The following is a 21,979-nucleotide window of genomic DNA, read 5'->3' on the forward strand; positions in this document are numbered from 1 at the left end:
CTGATTCACTATGCACATCTGGCCAAGTCGGGAGTCAGGAGCTGAAACAACATACGAGGATGGCCCAGATTCTGTCTCTGGGGAAAGTACCTAACAGTCTAAGCATCCAAGGCGTAATAGAAAACCAAGCCTTCAAACGAATTGGGGGCCTTTAATCAAGCACTCTCTGAAGCACGTTTTGTACTCCACTCAAAGGACTGCAGCCAGACAGCCCCACTTGGCTTTTGATTCCCCCTTGAACTGGGCATCATCCGTGGCCATATGAGTAGGCGGAGAAGAAGTAAATAGAAGTCACTTCCAATTCACAGCATGTCTCCAGCTGCCTTTTTTGCTCTCTGCAGACACCCAGGAGCACTGGTAGAGCAGAGACGCTCATCATTTGAGAGAAGAGAGTGAGCTGGTTACATATCACCTAAGCCTTATTAAAACCCCCGACTGAAATACTTTCATTGGTGAAATAATATTTACCAGACCTCTATATTTTCAACAAACACCTCCATTCCCATGTATCAATATTTGGCTTTAGTCTCTGCTAGTTATTAGCCTCAAGGCAGCTCTGAGTTCTCCCGTGAATCTACAGTGATTTGAGGGTCTGCTCTTAGCACACTTTTAGCGTCTTGAGCATCAGGCTCTGATATGAATGAATAAATGGGTGAGTTGAGTATTGCTGGCAGGCAAAGTGAGTTCTAAAGACCCTCCCTGTGTTTATGAGGACAAGCTCCCGTCTCCATTCCAGGAAAGGGCGAATCAGATCTTCCGATGCCTTTCTCTTTCTCACTTGCCATCCTCTGGTTTCACTGAGGGAACCAGCATGCATGCGTGCTTGCTAAGTCGCTTCAGTTGTATTCAACTTTTTGCAACCCTATGGACTATAGCCCTCCAGGCTCTGTCCATGGGATTCTCCAGGCAAGTATACTGGAATGGTTGCCATGCTCCTTCTCCAGGGGATCTTGCCAACCCAGGAGTGGAACCTGTGGTTCTTACCTCTCCTGCATTGGCAGGCAAGTTCTTTACCACTAGCGCCACCTGGGATGCCCTGAGGGAACCAGAGGGTATACCTAACAAGAACACCGTGTTTGGATGGATCGGGTCTGCAGTGTAGCGGTGCTTGTCGTGTGACTTTATATGCCGAGTCAGTGTATGTTTGATTTGCTTCTTTGGCAGTAACCCAACATAGGTAAGTATGAATTCCAGTATACGTTGTGCTCATCTCTAGACTATCATGCTAAGTTTTTTCCTCCCCGGCCAAAGTTTAATAAGATGGGGAAAAAGAGAAATAGTTGACAGTTCCTGAGCACCTACCATGGGCCAGGTACTGTGCTAAATACTTCACATGCATTATCTTATTTCATCTCCATGTGTAAAAGGGAGACACAGAGGGCCCAAAGAAGTTAGGTTACTGGCCCAGGGCCACACAGCTGGTGAAGGCACTCTGACTCCGTGCGAACCGCCTCTCCTTTAAGCACCTGCATGGGGAGCCGGCTCTAAGGTTTACTAGGTGATAGGAAGAGATGAAATCTAGAAGTGTAGGCAGCATCTCTACTCCAAAGAAAAAGGAACTGTTGTCAGAAAACACTGCAACCGCTGTGGCCTTCTTTCCAGGATAAGAATAAATTTGCTGAATTCTCCTTTAAGGCACTAATGACTGGGCTGCTGAACTCCACGAGCTATTATTGTTTTCCAGGCTGACACTTGGCTGGTTCTTTCTCTTCTTTACTTTCAGGCTAATAATTAGATCTAAATCCCTGACAGGATTCTAACCACCACCCCAGGGGGTTCTAGATTTCTTTACTATTGCTTGTAAAGATTTCATTTTAAAAAAGCCCTTTGAAGCTATAAGTTACACTCAGCTACAGCTTTTAAAAAAATCTATTATCTATTTGAGTCTTTTGAAGAACACACACTACCGTCTCTCTCCTCACCTTGAGAGATCAAATCTTATTTTTATCTCCAATTTGAAGACCCCAGGAGGACCAGAGAAGGTATCGTCATCAAATGTCGTTTCTATCAGCACCTGCGTCTTTGAGAGGCTCACTTGGATAGCATCCAGGCTATTGGAATGTTTTAAATATAAATTTCCTACATATATGTGAAAATTATGGTAGTGGCTTTGCTCCTCAGGGGGAAAAATATAAAACTGCTTTTTATATGAACAAATGAATCTCTTGGCCTCATGCAAGCTCACTTTGAGCAAGGCGTTTAGGCTTTACTGTTTACCCAGTGCTGCACTGCTCTCCACACTCACGCTGATTTGCAACCACGCTTGAGTGGTTGTGATCATGGAAAGCAGCTATCTGACCCAAATGGGGGCACTCTAAATCCTTTGAGGAGCAAGAAAAGCCACACAAATATGAAGCTGGCTCAGGTGGGGGATCACGGGCCTCATTAACGTGTGTTAAAGCCACTGAGTGGCCTCTCGGAGGACCCAGTCACTCAGGAAAAATTTGTTCTGAAACCATGTTATCACTTTATATTATGACTCCTTTGGAGAATCCCTGGTGCCTTTGAGGAGGGAGACAAACAGCTGGTTGGTCTCTCTTTACTAAGTCTAGTCTATTCACACAGTAAAGTAAACGATTCCAGCCGGAAGGCCCAAGGATGAGATTTGGTAAATATTCCAGCCAAACATTTCAACCAAATGTTTTCCGGGAGATTGCATCCATGACTTTTTCAGAGGCATAAAATAATATGAGTGTTTAATTTTACCAAACTTGTTGCTTTTGAAAAAGCTGAAAAAATGTTTTGTGTAATTTCAAGCACAATGATTTTAAGCCATTAATAAATAAACCACAGACTGCCAATCAGCTAAAAGAATAAAGCTTCTATAATTTTTTTAACAGCTTCCCTTGAATGGGGGTAAGAACAACTGATATTTGTTGATACTTTCAAATACATCGCTGCACAGGACCCAGAGTAGTATTTTCTATTCCACATAGTGATAGTTGTTAAGCAATAACCCCAGTTGATAGTTAGGCATATAGTTAAAGATATGAGGAGGTATGAGTTCTATTGAATCAAGGATAATAAAACTTAAAAAACCCCAACATATATACCTACCAATTCAACTGCAAGAATTAAATGACTGTTAACACTGAAATAAAGAAACGTTTCTTGGGGTAACCAAATATATGCATCCTCTAACTTGCAAAGAGGTTTATGAACATTACATTCTAAAAATGTCTGGTGGAGCTGGGGGTGGAGACTCCCTGGAGAGTGAGCAGCATTCCTAGAACGACTTACCTGGGCGGTGCGTCATTCCAGCACAGGGCTTACCTGAGGGCAGTGGGGAAGCTACTGCTACAACTGTTGGAGAAAGAGATGTAGCAGTTTTCAGTGCTCTCTGGTTGCCCTCAGTATGAGTGCGTGAGAGAAAAATTACCTCACAGAATTTACACAATGATTGCTATGTACCCGAAAACTTCACCCATAATGCAACCTAACCACAGCACCCCTAAGACAAACACCTTTTAAATAAAAATGACTCAAGAGGCCTTTATGGACTGGTTTAAAAAGCTTAATTATCATTTATTTAAGAAATTAATAAGTAGAGAGTATATCCAGGGAAGATATAATCCACGTTTTAAACAAATACACTTTAACTCTGAAAACAATACATTTGTTTAGAATGGAAGTCCACAAGATTTTACATTGTCAGTTTGACCTTGAAGAATGTAGCAGGCAATTCAAAGAATATTAGGAAGCAAACGATAGTGGTTCTTTTTTTGGAAGACAAGTCTATGATTAAATAAGGTCATTTTAAGAGGAGGATCTGGGCGCCCAGTACCGTGCATGCTGTTGCAACATCTGTAAGGGAAAAGCAGCAGCAGGTTCATGAATCCATCAGATTTGCCTGCTATCTGGCCTCCAGATTGACATCGGATGGGTCTTCCGACATATAAATCATTTCTCTCCAAACCAGGCTCTTTACCAAATATTTCTCATCCTCCAAGCTGGGAAGACATACCTGATCTTCCACAAGTGACTATGAACAGAGTTGAAAAGCTGCTGTCTTATCGCAAAATGACTAAATAAATAAATGCTGAATAAAATTGGAGTTCTAATCATTTAATCCACGATCACTTCTATGCAGTCTGCAGTGCTGTCTTTGGCATTAAATAATCAATCCAATTATCCATAACTTAAATACTTCATTTCCCTCTGATTTGATGGATGGGTACTTGAGCATGAAACTTAAATATTCAAAATAAACACCAGGGGTCAAGTCCCAGCACAGTCTCACTTCAAACACCCAACTCTGTCAATTGTGTGGAAATCTCTGAGTTACTGGTGAAATCATGTCCTACATGGATGGTGTTACCATAATACATTGTTTTCTAAAGCTGTCAGACTTGAGGCCTTGAGCTGGAAGGGTTGCCACACAAAAACGAAATCCAGTTGCATCTGGAAGCCTACACCTCCGTGGGAGTTTGAAAGAAGTTAAGCACTGTTCTGTGCTGCACAGAACAGCTTTCTGTACAGGAGGCAGGCTATTAAATGCTTTCTGAACTCCATTAGTTACTCCTGCTGAGTGAAAAAAGTCCTCATAAATGCATAAAAATTAAATTGCCTATGAGGTAAGGAGTGAGATGGTACTTTGCTGCCAAATATTATTTTCCATTCAAATGGTTTACAGTCACACATACAATGCAGAATCACAGTACATACCTGCAAGAAACAGGCCTAAAATCTAATGCCATCTTAATTTGGTTAAAATCTCGACTTTGCTTCAGTTTACTCCCGCTCTGTCCCCAACCCCTACCCCGGATGGAGTCCACAACTCCATTCCCTCCAGGCCAGACAGGCATGAGGTTCAGGCTGGCCCAACCTGGGAGTCAGAGATGCTGGGCCCCAGTGATTGAGAGGCCCCTGGCCCAGGCAGAGCTCTGAGCTGCAATCTTGGGTGGATGGGACTATTCAGAAAGGGAGAGACACTCTTTTTTTCTCCCCTCTTCCCTCCCTGAACTCAGGAGAAGGTGGATATTGGATTGTAGTCAGGCATTCTGCCATCACACACACGCTCTGAAGAAGTCAACAGGAAGGAGACTGAAGCCGAAAGTTGGAGACTCTGATCCTGAGGACACTGCTGGGAGGCCCTCTCCAGCTGGACATGTGAATTTTCAGTTATATGAGCCAATAAATCCCACTTTTCTTAGATTTAGTTTTACTTTCACTTGCAATGCTTGGTGGCTCAGAGGTTAAAGCTTCTGCCTGAAATGCGGGAGACCTGGGTTCCATCCCTGGGTCGGGAAGATCCTCTGGAGAAGGGAATGGCAACCCACTCTAATATTCTTGCCTGGAGAATCCCATGGACAGAGGAGCCTGGTAGGCTACAGTCCACAGGGTCGCAAAGAGTCAGACACGACTGAGCGATCACTTTCACTTTTCACTTGCAATCAAACTAGACCTAGCAGATAACCAATTAACATGAAGAACCATTTCAATTTGCATTTCAGTCTTAAAGAGGCTGATCTGATTCTACAGATAAGGCGGGACACAGGCAAGTAAGTTGGCTTGCTGAGGTCCTCTGCTAGTCCAGAGTATGTATACCCAGGACTAGGAAAAAGAAGTATTTACTCTACCATGGGGAAAACTAATACATTGGACTTACCTGGAACTTTCAATTAAAACTCTGCTCTGATCAAACATTTACTTATTGGATATTGTTATACTTTAAAAAAAGAACTTATAAATTAATATTTTAAGTCATCATTTACATTTGTATGTCGGATATGGACCTGAAAATACATTGATAAACTAAAATTTCTCAGTAATGCACTTGTGGCCTGCTGAGGCAGCAATAGAAATAAGCTCAACAAAAATAGCTTAAAATGTTTTATTAAGTATATATAATATTACAGGGCAATATTTACAAAGTTATGTTTTTTTAAATAAAAAAGTATCTTGGCAAAGATTGCAGATATTCAAAGCTTCAAACAGTGATAAATTGATTTAATACATATAAAAAGAAAACCTTTAACAGTAACACAGCTGTAAAACAACTTTGGTCTTTAAATCACTGCAAAAAATGGCTACTGACAAATAGCACACCTTTAATTGCTATGGAAAAAAGCCCCCAGGAGAGGATCTCACACATAGCAACATCAGAGTTTCCTTTATTTAGAATGGTTAATGGATATTTATACCGTGTGGAATCTAATTCTCAACAATGGCTCTTTGTAAATAATGCTCTGTTTAATAAAAACAAAAATGCTTCCGTCTCTCACCCTGATAACAACATTTAAGATTCCACTGATATTGCCTGACAGAGAAGTTCATTACAGATGCTCTCTTCTTTTCAAAAGGCTAAATTTATGGGAAAGCTGTTCTTAAATATTAAGGAAAGGCTGTCAAAAGCCAAAGGCAGGAAAGCTTCCTGTTCACTGCTCATCTCTGAAAAGTTACCTGGATTATCCCTATTAGCCATGGAAGATGACTTAACAAAGGACCCCAGTGAGTGATGGCAGTTGGTGGCTGAAAACATGACACGTGAAAGACGGTTTCTAAACAGAATCTTCATCAAATTAAACACAATATAATGATAAAGGGTTGCCCAACAATCACTTCTCTAGTTTCCAATAACAGGTAAAAAAGGGGTGTGCCATTCCATACATACACCACAGATGTCTGTTTTTGAATACCCATGTTAGGACAAAAGAAATCTAGGTGATACAGAGCTTAATTCTTATTAACGAGAAGGAAGCATAAATTCACAACTTTTCCAGCTTTATTATAACTCAAATCACAATTTGGTTGGTCACTTACTAAAATAACTACAACATCCTGAAAAGAACAATATTCTCAAGTATGGGATAATCCTATTATTTTCATTCTGACATTCTCAGAAAATTAACAGATTGGACCTAGGGTTTCCAGGTGAAAAAACTATCACCTTTGAAGGTTTTCAGAGCATGTGAAATTTGTCTAAAAAGAAATATCTCTGGCTCACTCTATTAACAATATGGGGAAACTGAAATACAGCCTACTCAATCATCAGATTTACAGAGTGAGCCTCTAATGTATGCAAACACTGCAGGAAGAGAAAGGAAGGGGAAAAAAGGCTCTTGCTTTATGGTGGAATTTTTAAAACTGAATGAGAGGAGCAAGACAAAAACCCAGCAGAGCTAAGCAGAGACACACAAAGTACTAGGAAAGGTAAGTAAGAGATGAGAGGCAGTGAGATAGGCACAGACCGCAAAGGAGAGCCAGAAGGGGCAGAAGGGTGGGAGGATAATGTTTTGAAGGAGAGAGAATTTGATTTGTTGCCAAAATGACAAATGTTGTCACTCTGAGAACATACAGTAAATTAAACTGAAGTCGATGGCAAAAATTGGGATCACTGATTAAAAAAGCATATTATGGGGGTAACAGATAATACTGATACTCAAAACAGCTGAGAACTTTAATTTGGTGTGACAGAAAACTTCCTGTCATTAGAAGTCTAATTTAAAGAGAATGAACTGGCCCAACGATGCCCAAGGAAGAGGGCGCCTGCTGCTGTGGTCCCTCTTCCAGAGAAGTTGGCAAGTAACAGCAAGGGTAACAGTAACATTGGCCTTTCTCCTGCCACCTCTGTGTGCTGTCTAGGGCAGGGACTGCCTCCAAAGACAGGTAGTGTTAAAGAGAACACAAAGGACGGATAAGTCCCAAGATGAAGCCCCAAATAAATGAGAGCTGACTACATATTAAAAGGTACAAATCTGGTTCATTAAAAAGTTTATTATAAGATTTCATATAGAGAACAGGAGTTTGGATGTTTTTCAAGTCCACCTGCTTTTTTCCTCCTTTCATCAGAATTGATTTCTAAATTAACAAACTATATTCGTAAAATACAAATGTTTTCCGAAGGAAGAAGAGCAGTGGAAGCCATCAAATTTGTATAAAGGAATACAGCTTCCTCTACATGTTAATACTTTGGACAGGAACACAATTAGGGAAGAACATATATTTTTCTTTTTTTCAAAAAGAACTGTTTTCATAGTATGTTCACTTTTCTAAGAGGCATCAGCAGGTTATAAATTTTGGTTTGCCATGGGCAAACCACTTGGTCCCAACGTAAAATATGACAAGTAATTTGGCATAAACGAGGTACATGGGAACATTCAGTGGACTAAGCAATAACTATTAATAATGCAACTACAAATAGCAATGTCTTCTTACACAAACAGGAAGAAAAACCAGTATTTTTAGAGGGCACTGGTGAGCAGTCAAAAAGCTTGGCAAATTACCTAGAACTTCTTAAACATTTTAAGTGATCGATTATTCACATCAAATAGAAGTCCACCCAATAAAGATCTTTGTTTTTAAATGTTCTCACTAGAAGCATGAAATTAACATTTGCTCTCCCATAGGTACCTCACCTTTGTCCATACAGAAGAGGTACGTGCCTATCTTATACATGTGCACACACAAACACACACCCGCAAGGGAAGAAAATCTAATAATCTAAAAGCACTCCAGGCGATCACGACTGTCAGAATGTTAATCTTCTTCTAATGGGGGGTAGGAAACGTGGGGGGGGGTTGCTTTACTTTTCAATCTTAGGGTAAAGTGAATATGAGGCAGGACTACAGGAGGAGATGATGAGTGTTTATCATGCAACACAGATGCAACAGTAATAAAACCACCCGTTCAGGGCTGGCCTGTGGCCTGACGGTGACACACATTATGTTGCCATGCAGGAGACTCATAGTTCAAATCTCAATCTTGGTTTTTCATGCCCCAGATCAGAAAAGAAGCGAAGAAACACTGTAGATTGTGCCTTCAAATCCAAGGAAGGGAATACATATGTTACAACCATCGCTATTTCTGCTGAAACGTGTGAACATAGTTCTTTGAGAATAAGTCTGGCTCCTTTCTGAAGTGATGCTACTGTGTCACTGGACCATGTTCAAAGAGGAGAAAAAGTGCTACATCTCATACAGCAGAAGCAAATAACAGGAGGACAAGACAGCATGTAAAGGGTCATGTGAGAAAAAGGAAGAAAACATACATCAACAAAATTACCCTCAATCTGGAAAGGGTCTGGTACACTGTATGTTGAGGGGATAACGTGTGAGTGGCAACCCCCAAGAATGAAGACCATGATCCTCAGCAGTATCACACCCCATGTAGGCAGCCAACAAGATGTTCCTAAATGAATTTCTAGTCTGTACTTAACATTATGCCCCTGACCCAGAAGAGGCAGACATTATTCAGTTAACACCATAACAGCCAAAGTGGCTGTGCCAAAGTTCGCTAAGGTTTGATGGAAGCCTCTGTTTTCATAGATAGCTCTGGGTAACCAGGGTAGTGCCAGGAAATTTTCACCTTGAACCAATTTAAGTTGGTGACCTAGAGTTAAGAGGCCCCAGGATCTGGAAGGCATCATTCTTGGAAGTTGCCCACTCTACTTTTGCCCCTAATTGAATAAAAATAACAACAAAAACCTGGATTATCAATTGGGCACACAACACAGATCATAATTCATTTATTAATTAAATTTAAAAATGCTTTGAATAAAAACTTAACTGTAACAATCATTTAAAGGTCAATTATTTACTTTCTCCCATAGATGGAAACCAGTTACTGTTCTTGTTTTCTTCTCCAGGACAATGAATCAAGGCCATGGTGCTTAAACACAAGTGTACTTCTTTCATGTCATACTACTCTCCAAATCAGAGTCCATCACTCCACTTCAGTTACTCTGGAAAATTGAAAAATGGATATATAATTGCTATGCATGTCTATTTTCTATGCCTTAACAAGTTGATATATTTTAAAAACTGAAAATTGTTTCAGATATATGGTATCTAAAAATAAAGAAAAATTATTTAATCTTAGATTTCCAAAGGTCACAGACATAAACTAGACAATCCATTAGCCTTTTTAGCTGCAGTAAGCAAAAGGCCAATGCCAAATGGAAATGTAAATCAACAAAACCTGATAATCTCCGTTTGCTGGGTTAGCTGAGAAGAAGTCAAGAGATGTTGATTTTTCCAAAGTAAAAGACATTGATCTTAGAATAATATGCTATCACTTTCATTTTAGATTGACACCATTCATTTAATGTAAGAAAATGAAATTGAGATCAGGTGTTAAGTGAAAGAGGAAATGGGACTGTGGTCCCAAGAGGGCACCCGGTACCTCACTTACCAAAAAGGCAGATACACATGGGCCTTGTGACCTGTCAGTAGGAAGAGCCCACCACACAGACATTTGGAAAAAACCCAACAAATTCTGAACAGCTAAAATTAGCAAAATTAAGGGAATTTCAAAGGTTGGTATAGTTATCATGTGCTGTGAAAATACAAAATCTGCTGTCTCTACAATGGTGCCCAAAAAGTCATATCTTAAGGAGAATTAATAACGGAAGAGGCACTCAAGGCTCTTCTGGTTTTCTGAAAATGGGGAAGAGTTTAGTCTCTTCATACAACTACAGAAGAATGACACCACAGTAGGAAAAGGAGAAAAACAATGAAATTAAAAAAACAAAAACAAAAAAACAACAACAGAACACGAGAATGCAAACACAGACAAGCCATGCCACACTTTCAGGTATCAGTTCTTTTTTAAATGTCATTTAATGTTTTCCTTCTGATCCTGTTTTTTTCTGGGGGTGCAGTGGTTAGCAGAGCATGCATTTTTCATAATAAAGGCTGTGACACAAATTTGCAAAGGGGGCATCATTCTGTGACTGCTTACTGAACACAGTCCAGGCACTGTTTTAAACTTAGCTCACCAAACACAACTGGTGTGTTTTTAATCTTATGCAAAAACTAATTGCACTCAGGGGAATATAGCCTCTTGAGTTAACTGCTGCATTTTGCTGTAGAGGTGAGCATGTATGTCACAGAGTTTAGAACAATAAACTGAAAGCAGACTATTTACATGATCAAGGAATGATTATAAATATCAAAGGTATGAAGAAAGTTTCAATAAAATGAAAACATAATTATTCAAATGTTAACAGAACTCAAATATCAGAATATGCTAAGGTAAAATTAAAACGAATGCTTACAGAACTCAATATCTCATACTTAATTAGCTTTAAGAACTAATAAATATAGGTCTTTGAAACAGTCATTAAAAATTAAAAATTATTAGCCCAGAGTCCCCCCTTCAAAAAGCTGGAGTGACTAAACATGTCTTTTTCAATCCTCTCCCAAAAGGTTAGAATCCAATCCTTGCTTTAAAAAGCTGAGATATTAAGTCTCCATGAGCCAAATGCAACAAAATCACCAAACATGAGCACAGAAGAAACCCTGTCAAGACGATAAAGATTTGTGCCAAATTATCTAAGCGTCTTACAAAGAGCATTTAAAGTTTCAGTCATCAGACACTGCATCTGAAAAATGTTTGTTTATTTTTTAAAGCAGTTATTTTTCTTTGTTATGAGCAATATGACTGGAGAGTCTGATTAGTGATACCCTACAGCTTTTATATTATTAGTTTTGCAACTTGTAACAGAGTAAGTAAGTTTTATAAACTAAGAAATGTAGGCCTTTATGATTTGACAGTGTCCCTTAAAAGAAAAAAAAACCCACACTTTCAAGAAGCAATTTTACTTCTTTTCAATGTCCATATTTTAACCAAGCTATAATTGCAGGTGCATTTTATACTTACCATCATTCATCATCCCTTTTGATTCTTTAAATGCTAAGAATTAGTAATAAGCCAAGCAGTTAGTAAGATTCTACAATTAGAAATCATTTCTAGACAAACAAATATGCGGTAATATCATGCCCAGTTAATTTTAAGATTACTATTTAGTTACAAAAGCCTTCTTGTGGGTCATACCCACAGGCTCCACAAAGGACACAAAGTCGTTGGGAATACAGATCTAGATTTGGGGAGAAGTGAGATACTTCGGTCTCACTCCATGATGACAGTCTATATCTGAAATTTATAATTAAAAATTGAAACTAACTGAGATCCTTCTCTACTGGGGGTGTTACATTTCATCTTGGCCAATTAAAAAGGCAAGAGAGTCCCCCCACCCCAAATCACTTGGCTCGAGAGACACAGAACAGTGCATTTTTCTCTCAGAGGTGACAACACTACAAAAGCAATACTCTTAATTCTTGATGAATAATCAAGAAAAGAGAGGTTAGGCAATTAAAAAAAAGAAAAGAAACTAGATTCTTCTCAAGGCACAGAGAGCATTCTAACTGCTTTGGGGCCTAATTCAATTTATGATGATCTGGTAACGGATCAAGAAGAACATATAAATTTGTAATAACCACATACCATTAAGAGGTTCCTCTACAGCTTTCTGGAAAATATTTAAAATATATTTACATAAAATAGAATTTATTTCATGTTCTTTCATACTATAATTTATATATGCTAACATTTAAACTGTATGTATAAACAGTGAATCCTACAGCCAAAAGACAAAGTAAGGCAATAAAGGTTAGGAAGACAAAGCTTGCCAAATTTAGCTAATAGTTTGATAATAACAGAATCATTCTCTTAATACTTTCTGTGCAGAACTTCCCACCCTACCCTACCTCTCTCTGTTCAAGAAATCCTAACTACAGAACACAAACACAGATAGCAACATAATAAGCAATACAGTTAAGTCAGATATGAGAGCAATCATTTTCAAGTCATGCAAACTGAACTTGGTAACAGGAAAGACAAGTGTTAGGATTGATGGGTCTAATGGCCGAATTATCTTTAACAGAGGCACTTTTAAAACTTGTAGCTGTTTGGGACCTGGGTAGCTATGGTATCAATCTTTTTAGAATGAACACGTGGGGTAACGTGCACCCCCACTTCCCTCACCTCTCCGGAATATCTGTGGAGGCTTATCAGCTTTACGGGCATGTGTAATCACCCCTTCCTGCCACAGACAGGACAGTCTCGCTTTTGGCATCCCAGACAGAGCTATTACTAATCCTTAATCCTTTTTAGGAAGATGAATACAATATGGCCCTTCCAGATCTTATTTCCATAAAGTAGTTCCTGTCCCTGTCACCATGATGAAAAAATGGCTTTTTTCATCCCCCACCATTTATCCCTTTCAGTTTACCTCCTCAATTGCTTCTTTTCTTGGAATTTTCTCAGGTAGCTTATGATACAGAAAAACCACAGTGCAATTTGGAGGAAGAAAAATGCTTATAAAATGGGGGAAAGAGGGAAATGAATCAATTCAGAACAGCTGTTTTTTGGCCATAGTTCCATTTATTTTATAGATTATTGTTTTTAATGAAATCAATTTAATATGAACTTCTCTCCTCATTTTTAAGCCTGAAATATCATTCTGTATATGCACTTCACATGTGTCTAACAGGTGAGGCAATATATTGGAATCAGATTCTTTCAGCAGATAATGACCATTATTCCTACAAACTTTCCAGTTCTGGGCATGAGAAAACAGCACAATCTTAAGGAATTGTTTATTCTAACCCATTGCTAGTAAATGACCAAGTTTTAAAATAGATTGGATCTATCCATGCAAAGGTCATAAAGTGACTTCATACGTGTGTGCTAAGTTGCTTCAGTTGTGTCTGACTATTTGCGACCCTGTGGACTGCAGCCTGCCAGGCTCCTCTGTCCATAGGATTCTCCAGACAAGAATACTAGAGTGGCTTGTCATGCCCTCTTCCAGGGGATCTTCCTGACCCAGGGATCAAACCCACGTCTCTTATGTCTCGTTCATTGGCAGGTGGGTTCTTTACCACCAGTGCAACCTCGGAAACCCTGAAATAACTTCAGTGTTCTCTTAATTTGATGTCTTGGTGAACAGTGAGCAATGGGGTTCAATATCTCAATTACCATTCCTCAGACTAAACCACCAAGTATCACACCCAATTCATTTAAGAAATTTTAACTTACCTTAGGAGGTTGTATAGTCCTGTGATTGGAAGCTGATCACATTAAAAAATAAGAAAATTAATTTAATAAATGAAAGCAATTAAGGCAATATTATGTTTAATTTTAAGATAAAACATTTAGGGCTAAAACTAAACATGTCAGAAACTCCACTGAAAGAGTTTGGCTTTGATAGACTAAAGGTACAGAACACTCAATCATATACACTGACAGAAAAAAATGATGCAAATAATCCACCCCAATCAAATAATAAACACATACACACTCTCATTTGTACATGTCATATGTCCCTCAAAATCAGTCACTTTTTATACTTCGTGGTGGAAAAACAGTCATCTACTCACCCCTGCTGTAGGCTTTACACCCCTCCCTACTCAACCCAGCTGGAATGTGGAATTGCCCACCCTTAGCTCACTGCTGTTGTTCCTGCAGCCCATCCTCTTTTTTTTTCTTTTTCCCTCTTTCCAGTTTTCAAAGCTCCAGCTAGCTAACAAACTAAAGAAAATATCAGATCCCTCTGAGTTTAGAGAATTATTTGAGGCCAGCTAGTTTTAGCTACAATCAAGCCCTTCTCTGTCTGTATTCCTCCCTAGCTTTTCAAGTTACCCTTCACTGCCTCTCAGTGGATTGGTTAATGAAGATGAAGAAATAAGGGGATGAAGAAAGTGACACAAGAACGGCTCTAGTTGCACAGGGAAGAAGAGAAATGCTCCTTATAAAAACCAAGTAAGAAGGTCCAGGAGCAGCTAAAACTGGTCTTAAATACAGAATCAGAGTCCTACAGATGCAAAAGCATCAAGGGGCAACACCCTGTGGGTCATTCTGTAGGAAGAGGATGCTACTGGATGGTCAATTCCACTGATCTCTGGACTGGATGATGGCACTGATTTATTTATGAGAAGAATGAGGCAGGCCCCTAGAACTGCTCTGGTCTTCTGTGCTCAGTGTTTCCTACCACTTCTCCATGCCTTCTCTATCAAGCTTCCAAAGCTGATGGGAAATGGGGGTAAGACCTGAGCCAAGGGAAGCCAATCTACAGACAAGTCAGAAGCTTGGTCAGACTTGTTCCAAAAGGGAAAATGGTAACTGACTGGCCTGAAAAGTTTCTTTCCCACTGGAACCTGGAGAGGAGAAGAAAGAAGACGAGAAAGCTGATGAAGGGAAAGAAAGGTGAAAAGGAGACAGAAAGTAAGCAAGGAGAAGCTCAAAGCTCAGAGCCAAAGGTAAGAATACAGACCAGTGAGAAGACATGAATAGGATTAAAAAAAAAAAAAACATTAAGGAGAGGATGAGCTATCTGGCTAGCAGGTAAAGAACCAAAGAGAGAGAGAGAGAGTAAGTACACTGGCAGAGGGCATCTGCTAACTCTTGCTACTGAGAGGGCAAATCATGACTCAGACTTCAGAGATGTGTTGGATTCTTCCAATTCCTAAAGCACTTAGTTGTTCCACTCTCTGTGAGGATCAGTTATGTATCTGCTTTCACGCAATTCCAATCTCTGTTAGTGCCATGTGTGGTTTTAAAGTAAATCTCCTTTACTGGAGGCATTTGAAAGTGGTTTGGTCCTTGAGACCAAACAAGAAGAAATGTCTTTTTAAAGTACTACGGAATAAAATGTGTTGGGAATATGGGCAATCACAATTAGCAACCTCTGAAATAAACCAAACAGAGTTATAGAACTTTATTTGGGACAATCATGGTAGTTATACATATATACAACTTACTTCAGCTAAACCATGCCCCATGTCCATGTTCTATCTAGGAAGAGAACTTAGCAGCCATGTAATGTGAAGGGTCAGAGGTAAGATTTTAAAGCTATATTTTTGACCTCATAAATTGTTAGAATTAGTATTAAGAACTGCCAAGCAACTCTTTTAATAGTCTTAAAAAAGTGTGAAGAAGTTTCTGAGTTCTAATTCTCAGGTCCAAGGAGCATCATATTTGGCTAGCCCATTCTGAAACAAAGAGCTCTATAAAGAACATTGATCCAAAGGGCACCAGTCAGCTGTGACCCCTCTAATATAAGACCAAACAATGCAGAAGTGAATTTAGCTTGAGTTAATCCTCTCTAATAGGCATATGACCTATGTGACTAAAGAATGATTGTGATATGTGAGTGGGGGTGTGTGTATAAATCACAAGCCTTAAGCATTTCATGTAAGCTCACTTGCCAAGCTTCTTCTCTACCAAAAACACTTGATACAAGGAGTAAATATATTTCCAGGTTTTGAATTTTCAGGGACAACTTTATCTTTTGATACCAGATTCACCTCTCCCCAACAATGGGCAAGAAAATTTCACTGAATTTTACATATCGATTCTGTGTCTTTCTAAAATATGTGAGATGAGATGTGGTCAATGTGGTTCCTGACTGTTAGGAGGCTGATTTGTATCAAAACATTACTATATTCCCTTATACAGAATTAAATAGTAATGGCTTAAGAAAATTAACAAGTAATGACCCTTATGAAGAATGAACATAAGCACCCTACATAGGTAATACACCCAACTTCATTGCTGAGTTTAGTTAGTTCTTTTTAATCTTCTATATTTTCTCATATTGTTATTGTTCTCAACCCTTGATTTCATTTTATGAAACAAATGTTTCAGTAAACAAACTCCAACACAGTTAAAAAATAACATAGAAAATGAAATTTAAAAACCTACTCTTTAAATAATATTTAAGGCTACAAATTTAAACTGGGAAATAATGAAAATAATGAAAGTTAAATCTCTCACAGGGACATAAACAGTTTGGATTTAAAAGTCAAGACACATTCTTTAGACTTTTCCAAAATAGAACATCAGCAACAAGTAAAAGTTACACTGAAAGCATTTACAATTTTACTTCCTAATACAAATGCTCAAATTTGCAACCTTAAATGTTATATATACTCATATTTACATATTCAGTTATATATGGAAAATACATCAACTTTTCTAGTCTACCACATTATCTAAAGAGCTACTTCCCTGTACCTTTTCTCTTCTTGTCCTTCAACTGACCAAAGGCATTTCTCTGAACTCTGGTATCAGACAAGTTGATTTGAAAAGTTAATTTAGAAAAGTCTCAAAATGTAAATAAAAGCTAACTTAATTCTTCACTTACATATACTTATAAAACTACCATAAAGAAAAAACAGTTTGAGGAACTTGCTAGGAATTCAGTTTCACTTTGAATTTAATGTGAGAATAATACGTTTGTAATGATAATGGTTTCACAGGCTTCTCAGGGGTGTAGTGGTGGAAAAGGGGAGAGAGCAACATTAAGGGGGCAGCAGCTAGAAGACGCCTGTTCCCATTGAGTCAGTATCTCCAGACCTGCTGGTCATCAGACAGGGAAGGCAAGAGGGAGCATGGGAATAAAAGGGAGGGAAATCCAGATAATGAGGGGAAAAAAAAAGAACAAAGAGCTGACCACCAGTCAAAGATCCCTAATACTACATCAGCTGCATGGGTACTGCAGGTCACATACTGTTCTCAAGTATTAATAGGGAGCAACATCATTGGCAGAGTCATCTTCAAGAACCAGACAAATGGTGATTAAAAAGTCAAACCCAGGTCTCAGGGACTGAACCCAGGTCTTCCACCTTGTAGGCAGACACTTTATGAGACACCAGGGAAGCTTAAAGGGAGCTAATATAAACCAGGGACTTCCCTAATGGCTCAGTGGTAAAGCACCCGCCTGCCAATGCAGGAGACACAGGTTCGATCCCTGGGTCAGGAAGATGCCCTGGAAAAGGAAATGACAACCCACACCAATATTCTTGCCTGAAGAATGCTCATGGACAGAGGAACCTAGAGGACTACAGTCCACAAGGTCACAAAGAGTTGGACACAACTGAGCAACTTAGCACAAGGCACAGCACAAATGATTTCAAATTAATTATTTAAAAAATACAGTGGCATTTGCTGTATTTTCTCATTTTTGGAATTACTCATGCACTTCTTTTGTCCTAGACAGTAAGAATCAGCCAAAAGCATTATCCACATTCTATATTTGAAATTCCTCGCATAGGCTAACAAAAATAAGGCTGACTTACCAACACATTTCATATAAACTAATCCAAGTAATTCTGCTAGAGCTATAATACCCAAACCTGAAATCAGAAGAGGACCATGCACTGGGATACATTCTGTAAAGACAAATGAAGTTCTATATTAGAAATTCATATGAAATGATTGATTTTTTAAAAGAACTAGCAATGACAGCAATAATATTGAGTTTTAAGAAATTGTCCTTTTATCAAGAAACAAAAATTATCTACATTTGTTCATCACTATTAAGTCAGTCAATGAAATGACTTCAAATTATTAAAAGAAAAAATCCTTTGTCTGTATAGTATGTACCTTATCACATCAAGACTAATGGGAAATAGTGTGTAAAGCCTAAGGCCCCAACCCACTGGATGGAGCCTAGTTATTTTAAAAGCTCTCTCACAGATATAGGCAGAGCAGTCTGGCTGCTGAAAGAATCAACCCACAAGCCATAAACAGCCAGTATACTCATAGCAATGTGGAAAGCACTATCCGCAATGTGGAAAGCACTATCCTCAGTGCGGGGAGCACATGACACTAAACGCCAGCAAGGATGTGGAGCAACAGGAACTTTCATCCATTGCTGGTGGTAATGCAACATGGTATAGCCACCTTGGAAGACAGTGTGGCAGTTTGCTGAAAAACTAAACATGTTCTAAACATACAACACAACATACTCCACTGCATTCCACTGGAGTTGAAACTTATGTCCACACAAAGACCTGCACGTGGATGTTTAGAGCAACTTTATTCTTAATTGTCGCAAACTGGAAGCAACCAAGATGTCCTTCAATAAGTGAATGGATAAACAAACTGTAGTATACAATACAATGGAATGTTATTCAGTGCTAAAAAGAAACAAGCTATCAAGCCACATAAAGAGAAATCTTAAATGAATATTACGAAGTAAAAGAAGTTAATTTGAAAAGGCAACATACTATGGACACGTTAAAAACACTGGTGGCTGCTGGGGTAATTAGGGAGAGGGAAGATAAACAGGCAGAAGAGAGGATTTTTTAGGGCAATGAAACTGAACTGAATGATATCATATCTCTGACTATGATCCATATCATTATACATGTATCAAAATCATAGCATATACAACACTAAGAATGAACCCTCATGTAAATTATACACTTGGGGTGATAATATGTCAATGTTGGTTCAATGACTATAATGCATTTATCACTCTGGCGGGGGATGTTGATAGTGGAAGAGGTTGCTATGGGGGTATATGGGAACTCAGTACGTTTTACTCAAGTTTGCTGTGAACCAGAAACTGCTCTAAAAAAAATGAAGTCTACAAAATAAAAGCAAGAAGAAAAAGAAAGAGAACCCTACTAAGACAAGGCGAGACTAGAGAAGGCTGAGACTCTTACCTGAGACACAGAGGCTGAATCCAACCACAGAGAGCACATAGCCCAGTATCTGAAGGATCAGTATGCTGATGGTGTAGGAGGACATCCCCATAGCTGGACGGAGGAAAAGTGTGTTGAGGGCATTTAAAAAGCAGTCAGTCCTGCTTGTATTTTGTGCAATCGAGAATAACAGCCTATGACCAAAGACTGCCTCTGGAGTTCTTGTCAGACGGTAAATTCTTTCCCAGTGACCTATCTTCTATGTCTAGATCTGTAATTTTATAACAAATCAATACTTTTCCAATTATAGGCCAGAGATAGGCTCTAAGGCTGAGAGTCACATGGGTAACTAAAAAAAAAATAGATTCTAATATTAACAAAAACGTTAGTGATTTACTCCTAAAGTGCAGTTAAAATGATACCAATTACAGGTTGGATATCTACAAGTTAAGATTTGCCATAACTAAAAAAAGAGCTAGTCTTTCTTATTTATAATTCTATTTTGTAGAACTAGCTAAAACCTGAAATAAAAATATGATGATAATCATTAGGAAATTATATAGCATAACTTTAAAAATATACTGATATCAAAAATACATAAAAATAATTTTTTACAAGATAACTGAATGCCTTGAAAACCCAAGCCAACTTTAAAATAATTCCATATGGGTAAAATATCACTAAGAATAGCCTGGGAAATCTGTTAATAAAGCAACTTCTATTGAGTAGTTAAAAAAAATACAAGAATATTTTAACCAAAAATGCTGTTCTTTAAAAGAAAAAGGAGAGCAAAATCATTACATCAATACTCACCTATCATAAATACACAGTAATGAAGTAATATTAATATTACTGTAGGAAGTACAATTAAACCAAGTCCTGAAGCATTCTTTGTTGAATATTCACCTGTTAATAATGAAACATAATAATTAATATTTTCCTACAAACCCCCTACTCTTACAAATCATTACTTAATTTATTAAATGTATTAATCTCTACCGCTCTTACAAACTACAAAAGGTTTAAAAATATTTCCTCCAAAACTTCACACAAAATAAATGACTATTTTTTTAATTATTCTAGACCAAATTTAAAACACGTAAATGTCAACACATAAGTTTGAAGACGTCAAACCTTGAGTTGGCTCTGCCTCCTTATTAACTACTTCACATAAGTACAATGAGAAACTCTGGGATCTCTTACCATTCCCTTCACTTGCTATACTCAACCTGTCCCAAAGTCAAAGCAATTGTTCTTTCAAATTGTCTTCTAAATTAATCTCCTTCCTCCCCCTGTTAAAGTAGTGCTCAAAATTCTACAAGTCAGGCTTCAACAGTACATGAATCACAAACTTTCAGAGGTTTAAGCTGGATTTAGAAAAGGCAGAGGAACCAGAGATCAAATTACTAACATCTGTTGGATCATCGAAAAAGCAAGAGAGTTCCAGAAAAACATATACTTCTGCTTTACTGATTACACCTAAGTCTTTGACTGTGTGGATCACAATAAATTGTGGAAAATTCTTAAAGAAATGGGAATACCAGACCATCTGACCTGCCGCCAGAGAAATCTGTAGGTAGATCAAGAAGCAACAGTTTGAACTGGACATGGAACAACAGCCTGGTTCCAAATTGGGAAAAGATTATGTCAAGACTAAATACTGTCACCCTGATTATTTAACTTATATGCAGAGTTCAGTTCCATCGCTCAGTCATGTTGGACTCCTTGTGATCCCATGGACTGCAGCAGCCCAGGCATACCTGTCCATCACCAACCCCTGGAGTTTACTCAAACTCATGTCCATTGAGCCAGTGATGCCATCCAACCATCTCATCCTCTGTCATACCCTTCTTTTCTCACCTTCAATCTTTCCCAGCATCAGAGTCTTTTCCAGTGAGTCAGTTATTTGCATCAGGTGGCCAAAGTACTGGAGTATCAGCTTCAACATCAGTCCTCCCAATGAACACTCAGGACTGATCTCCTTTAGGATGGACCGGCTGGATCTCCTTGCAATCCAAGGGACTCTCAAGAGTCTTCTCCAACACCACAGTTCAAAAGCATCAATTCTTTGGCACTCAGCATTTTTTATAGTCCAACTCTCACATCCATACATGACTACTGGAAAAACCATAGCCTTGACGAGATGGATCTTTGTTGGCAAAGTAATGTCTCTGCTTTTTAACATGCTATCTAGGTTGGTCATAACTTTCCTTCTGAGGAGTAAGGATCTTTTAAATTGATGGCTGCAATCACCATCTGCAGTGATTTTGGAGCCCCCCAAAATAAAGTCAGCCACTATTTCCATCGTGTTTCCATCTATTTGCCATGAAGTGATGGGAAAGGATGGCATGATCTTAGTTTTCCGAATGTTGAGCTTTAAGCCAACTTTTTCACTCTCCTCTTTCACTTTCATCAAGAGGCTCTTTAGTTCTTCTTCGCTTTCTTCCATAAGGTTGTGTCATCTGCTTATCTGAGGTTATTGATATTTCTCCCAGCAATCTTCATTCCAGCTTGTGCTTCATCCAGCCCAGCATTTTCCATGATGTACTCTGCATATAAGTTAAATAAGCAGGGTGACAATATACAGGCTAGACATACTCCTTTTCCTATTTGGAACCAGTCTGTTGTTCCATGTCCAGTTCTAACTGTTGATTCCTGACCTGCATACAGATTTTTCAAGAGGCAGGTCAAGTGGTCTGCTATTCCCATCTCTTTCAGAATTTCCCACAGTTTGTGGTGATCCACACAAAGGCTTTGGCATAGTCAAT

The 21,979-nt window shown here is 38.7% G+C and overlaps 1 protein-coding gene across 5 annotated transcripts in view; it reads right to left on the minus strand.

Annotated features, from left to right (window-relative positions):
• Positions 1-5,819: 5,819 nt before the first annotated feature.
• CD47 (CD47 molecule) overlaps positions 5,820-21,979 on the minus strand; it is a 62,826-nt gene continuing 46,666 nt past the window's right edge. Inside the window, exons 5-12 of one of the 5 annotated variants that reach the window (XM_069552645.1) lie at positions 20,025-20,117; positions 19,233-19,325; positions 17,859-17,951; positions 13,819-13,850; positions 12,226-12,250; positions 11,602-11,634; positions 10,132-10,162; positions 7,683-9,682 (exon numbers count right to left, since the gene is read on the minus strand). In XM_069552645.1, coding sequence (XP_069408746.1) covers position 9,682; positions 10,132-10,162; positions 11,602-11,634; positions 12,226-12,250; positions 13,819-13,850; positions 17,859-17,951; positions 19,233-19,325; positions 20,025-20,117 — 401 coding nt within the window. In that variant the 3' untranslated portion in view covers positions 7,683-9,681. Of the gene's footprint in view, positions 9,683-10,131; positions 10,163-11,601; positions 11,635-12,225; positions 12,251-13,818; positions 13,851-17,858; positions 17,952-19,232; positions 19,326-20,024; positions 20,118-21,979 lie in introns of all 5 variants that reach the window. The other 4 variants (XM_069552614.1, XM_069552619.1, XM_069552628.1 and 1 more) reach the window with 4 other exon arrangements.

This window comes from Ovis canadensis, chromosome 1 (assembly GCF_042477335.2).
Source record: "Ovis canadensis isolate MfBH-ARS-UI-01 breed Bighorn chromosome 1, ARS-UI_OviCan_v2, whole genome shotgun sequence".
In the NCBI taxonomy this organism is placed as follows: domain Eukaryota; kingdom Metazoa; phylum Chordata; class Mammalia; order Artiodactyla; family Bovidae; genus Ovis; species Ovis canadensis.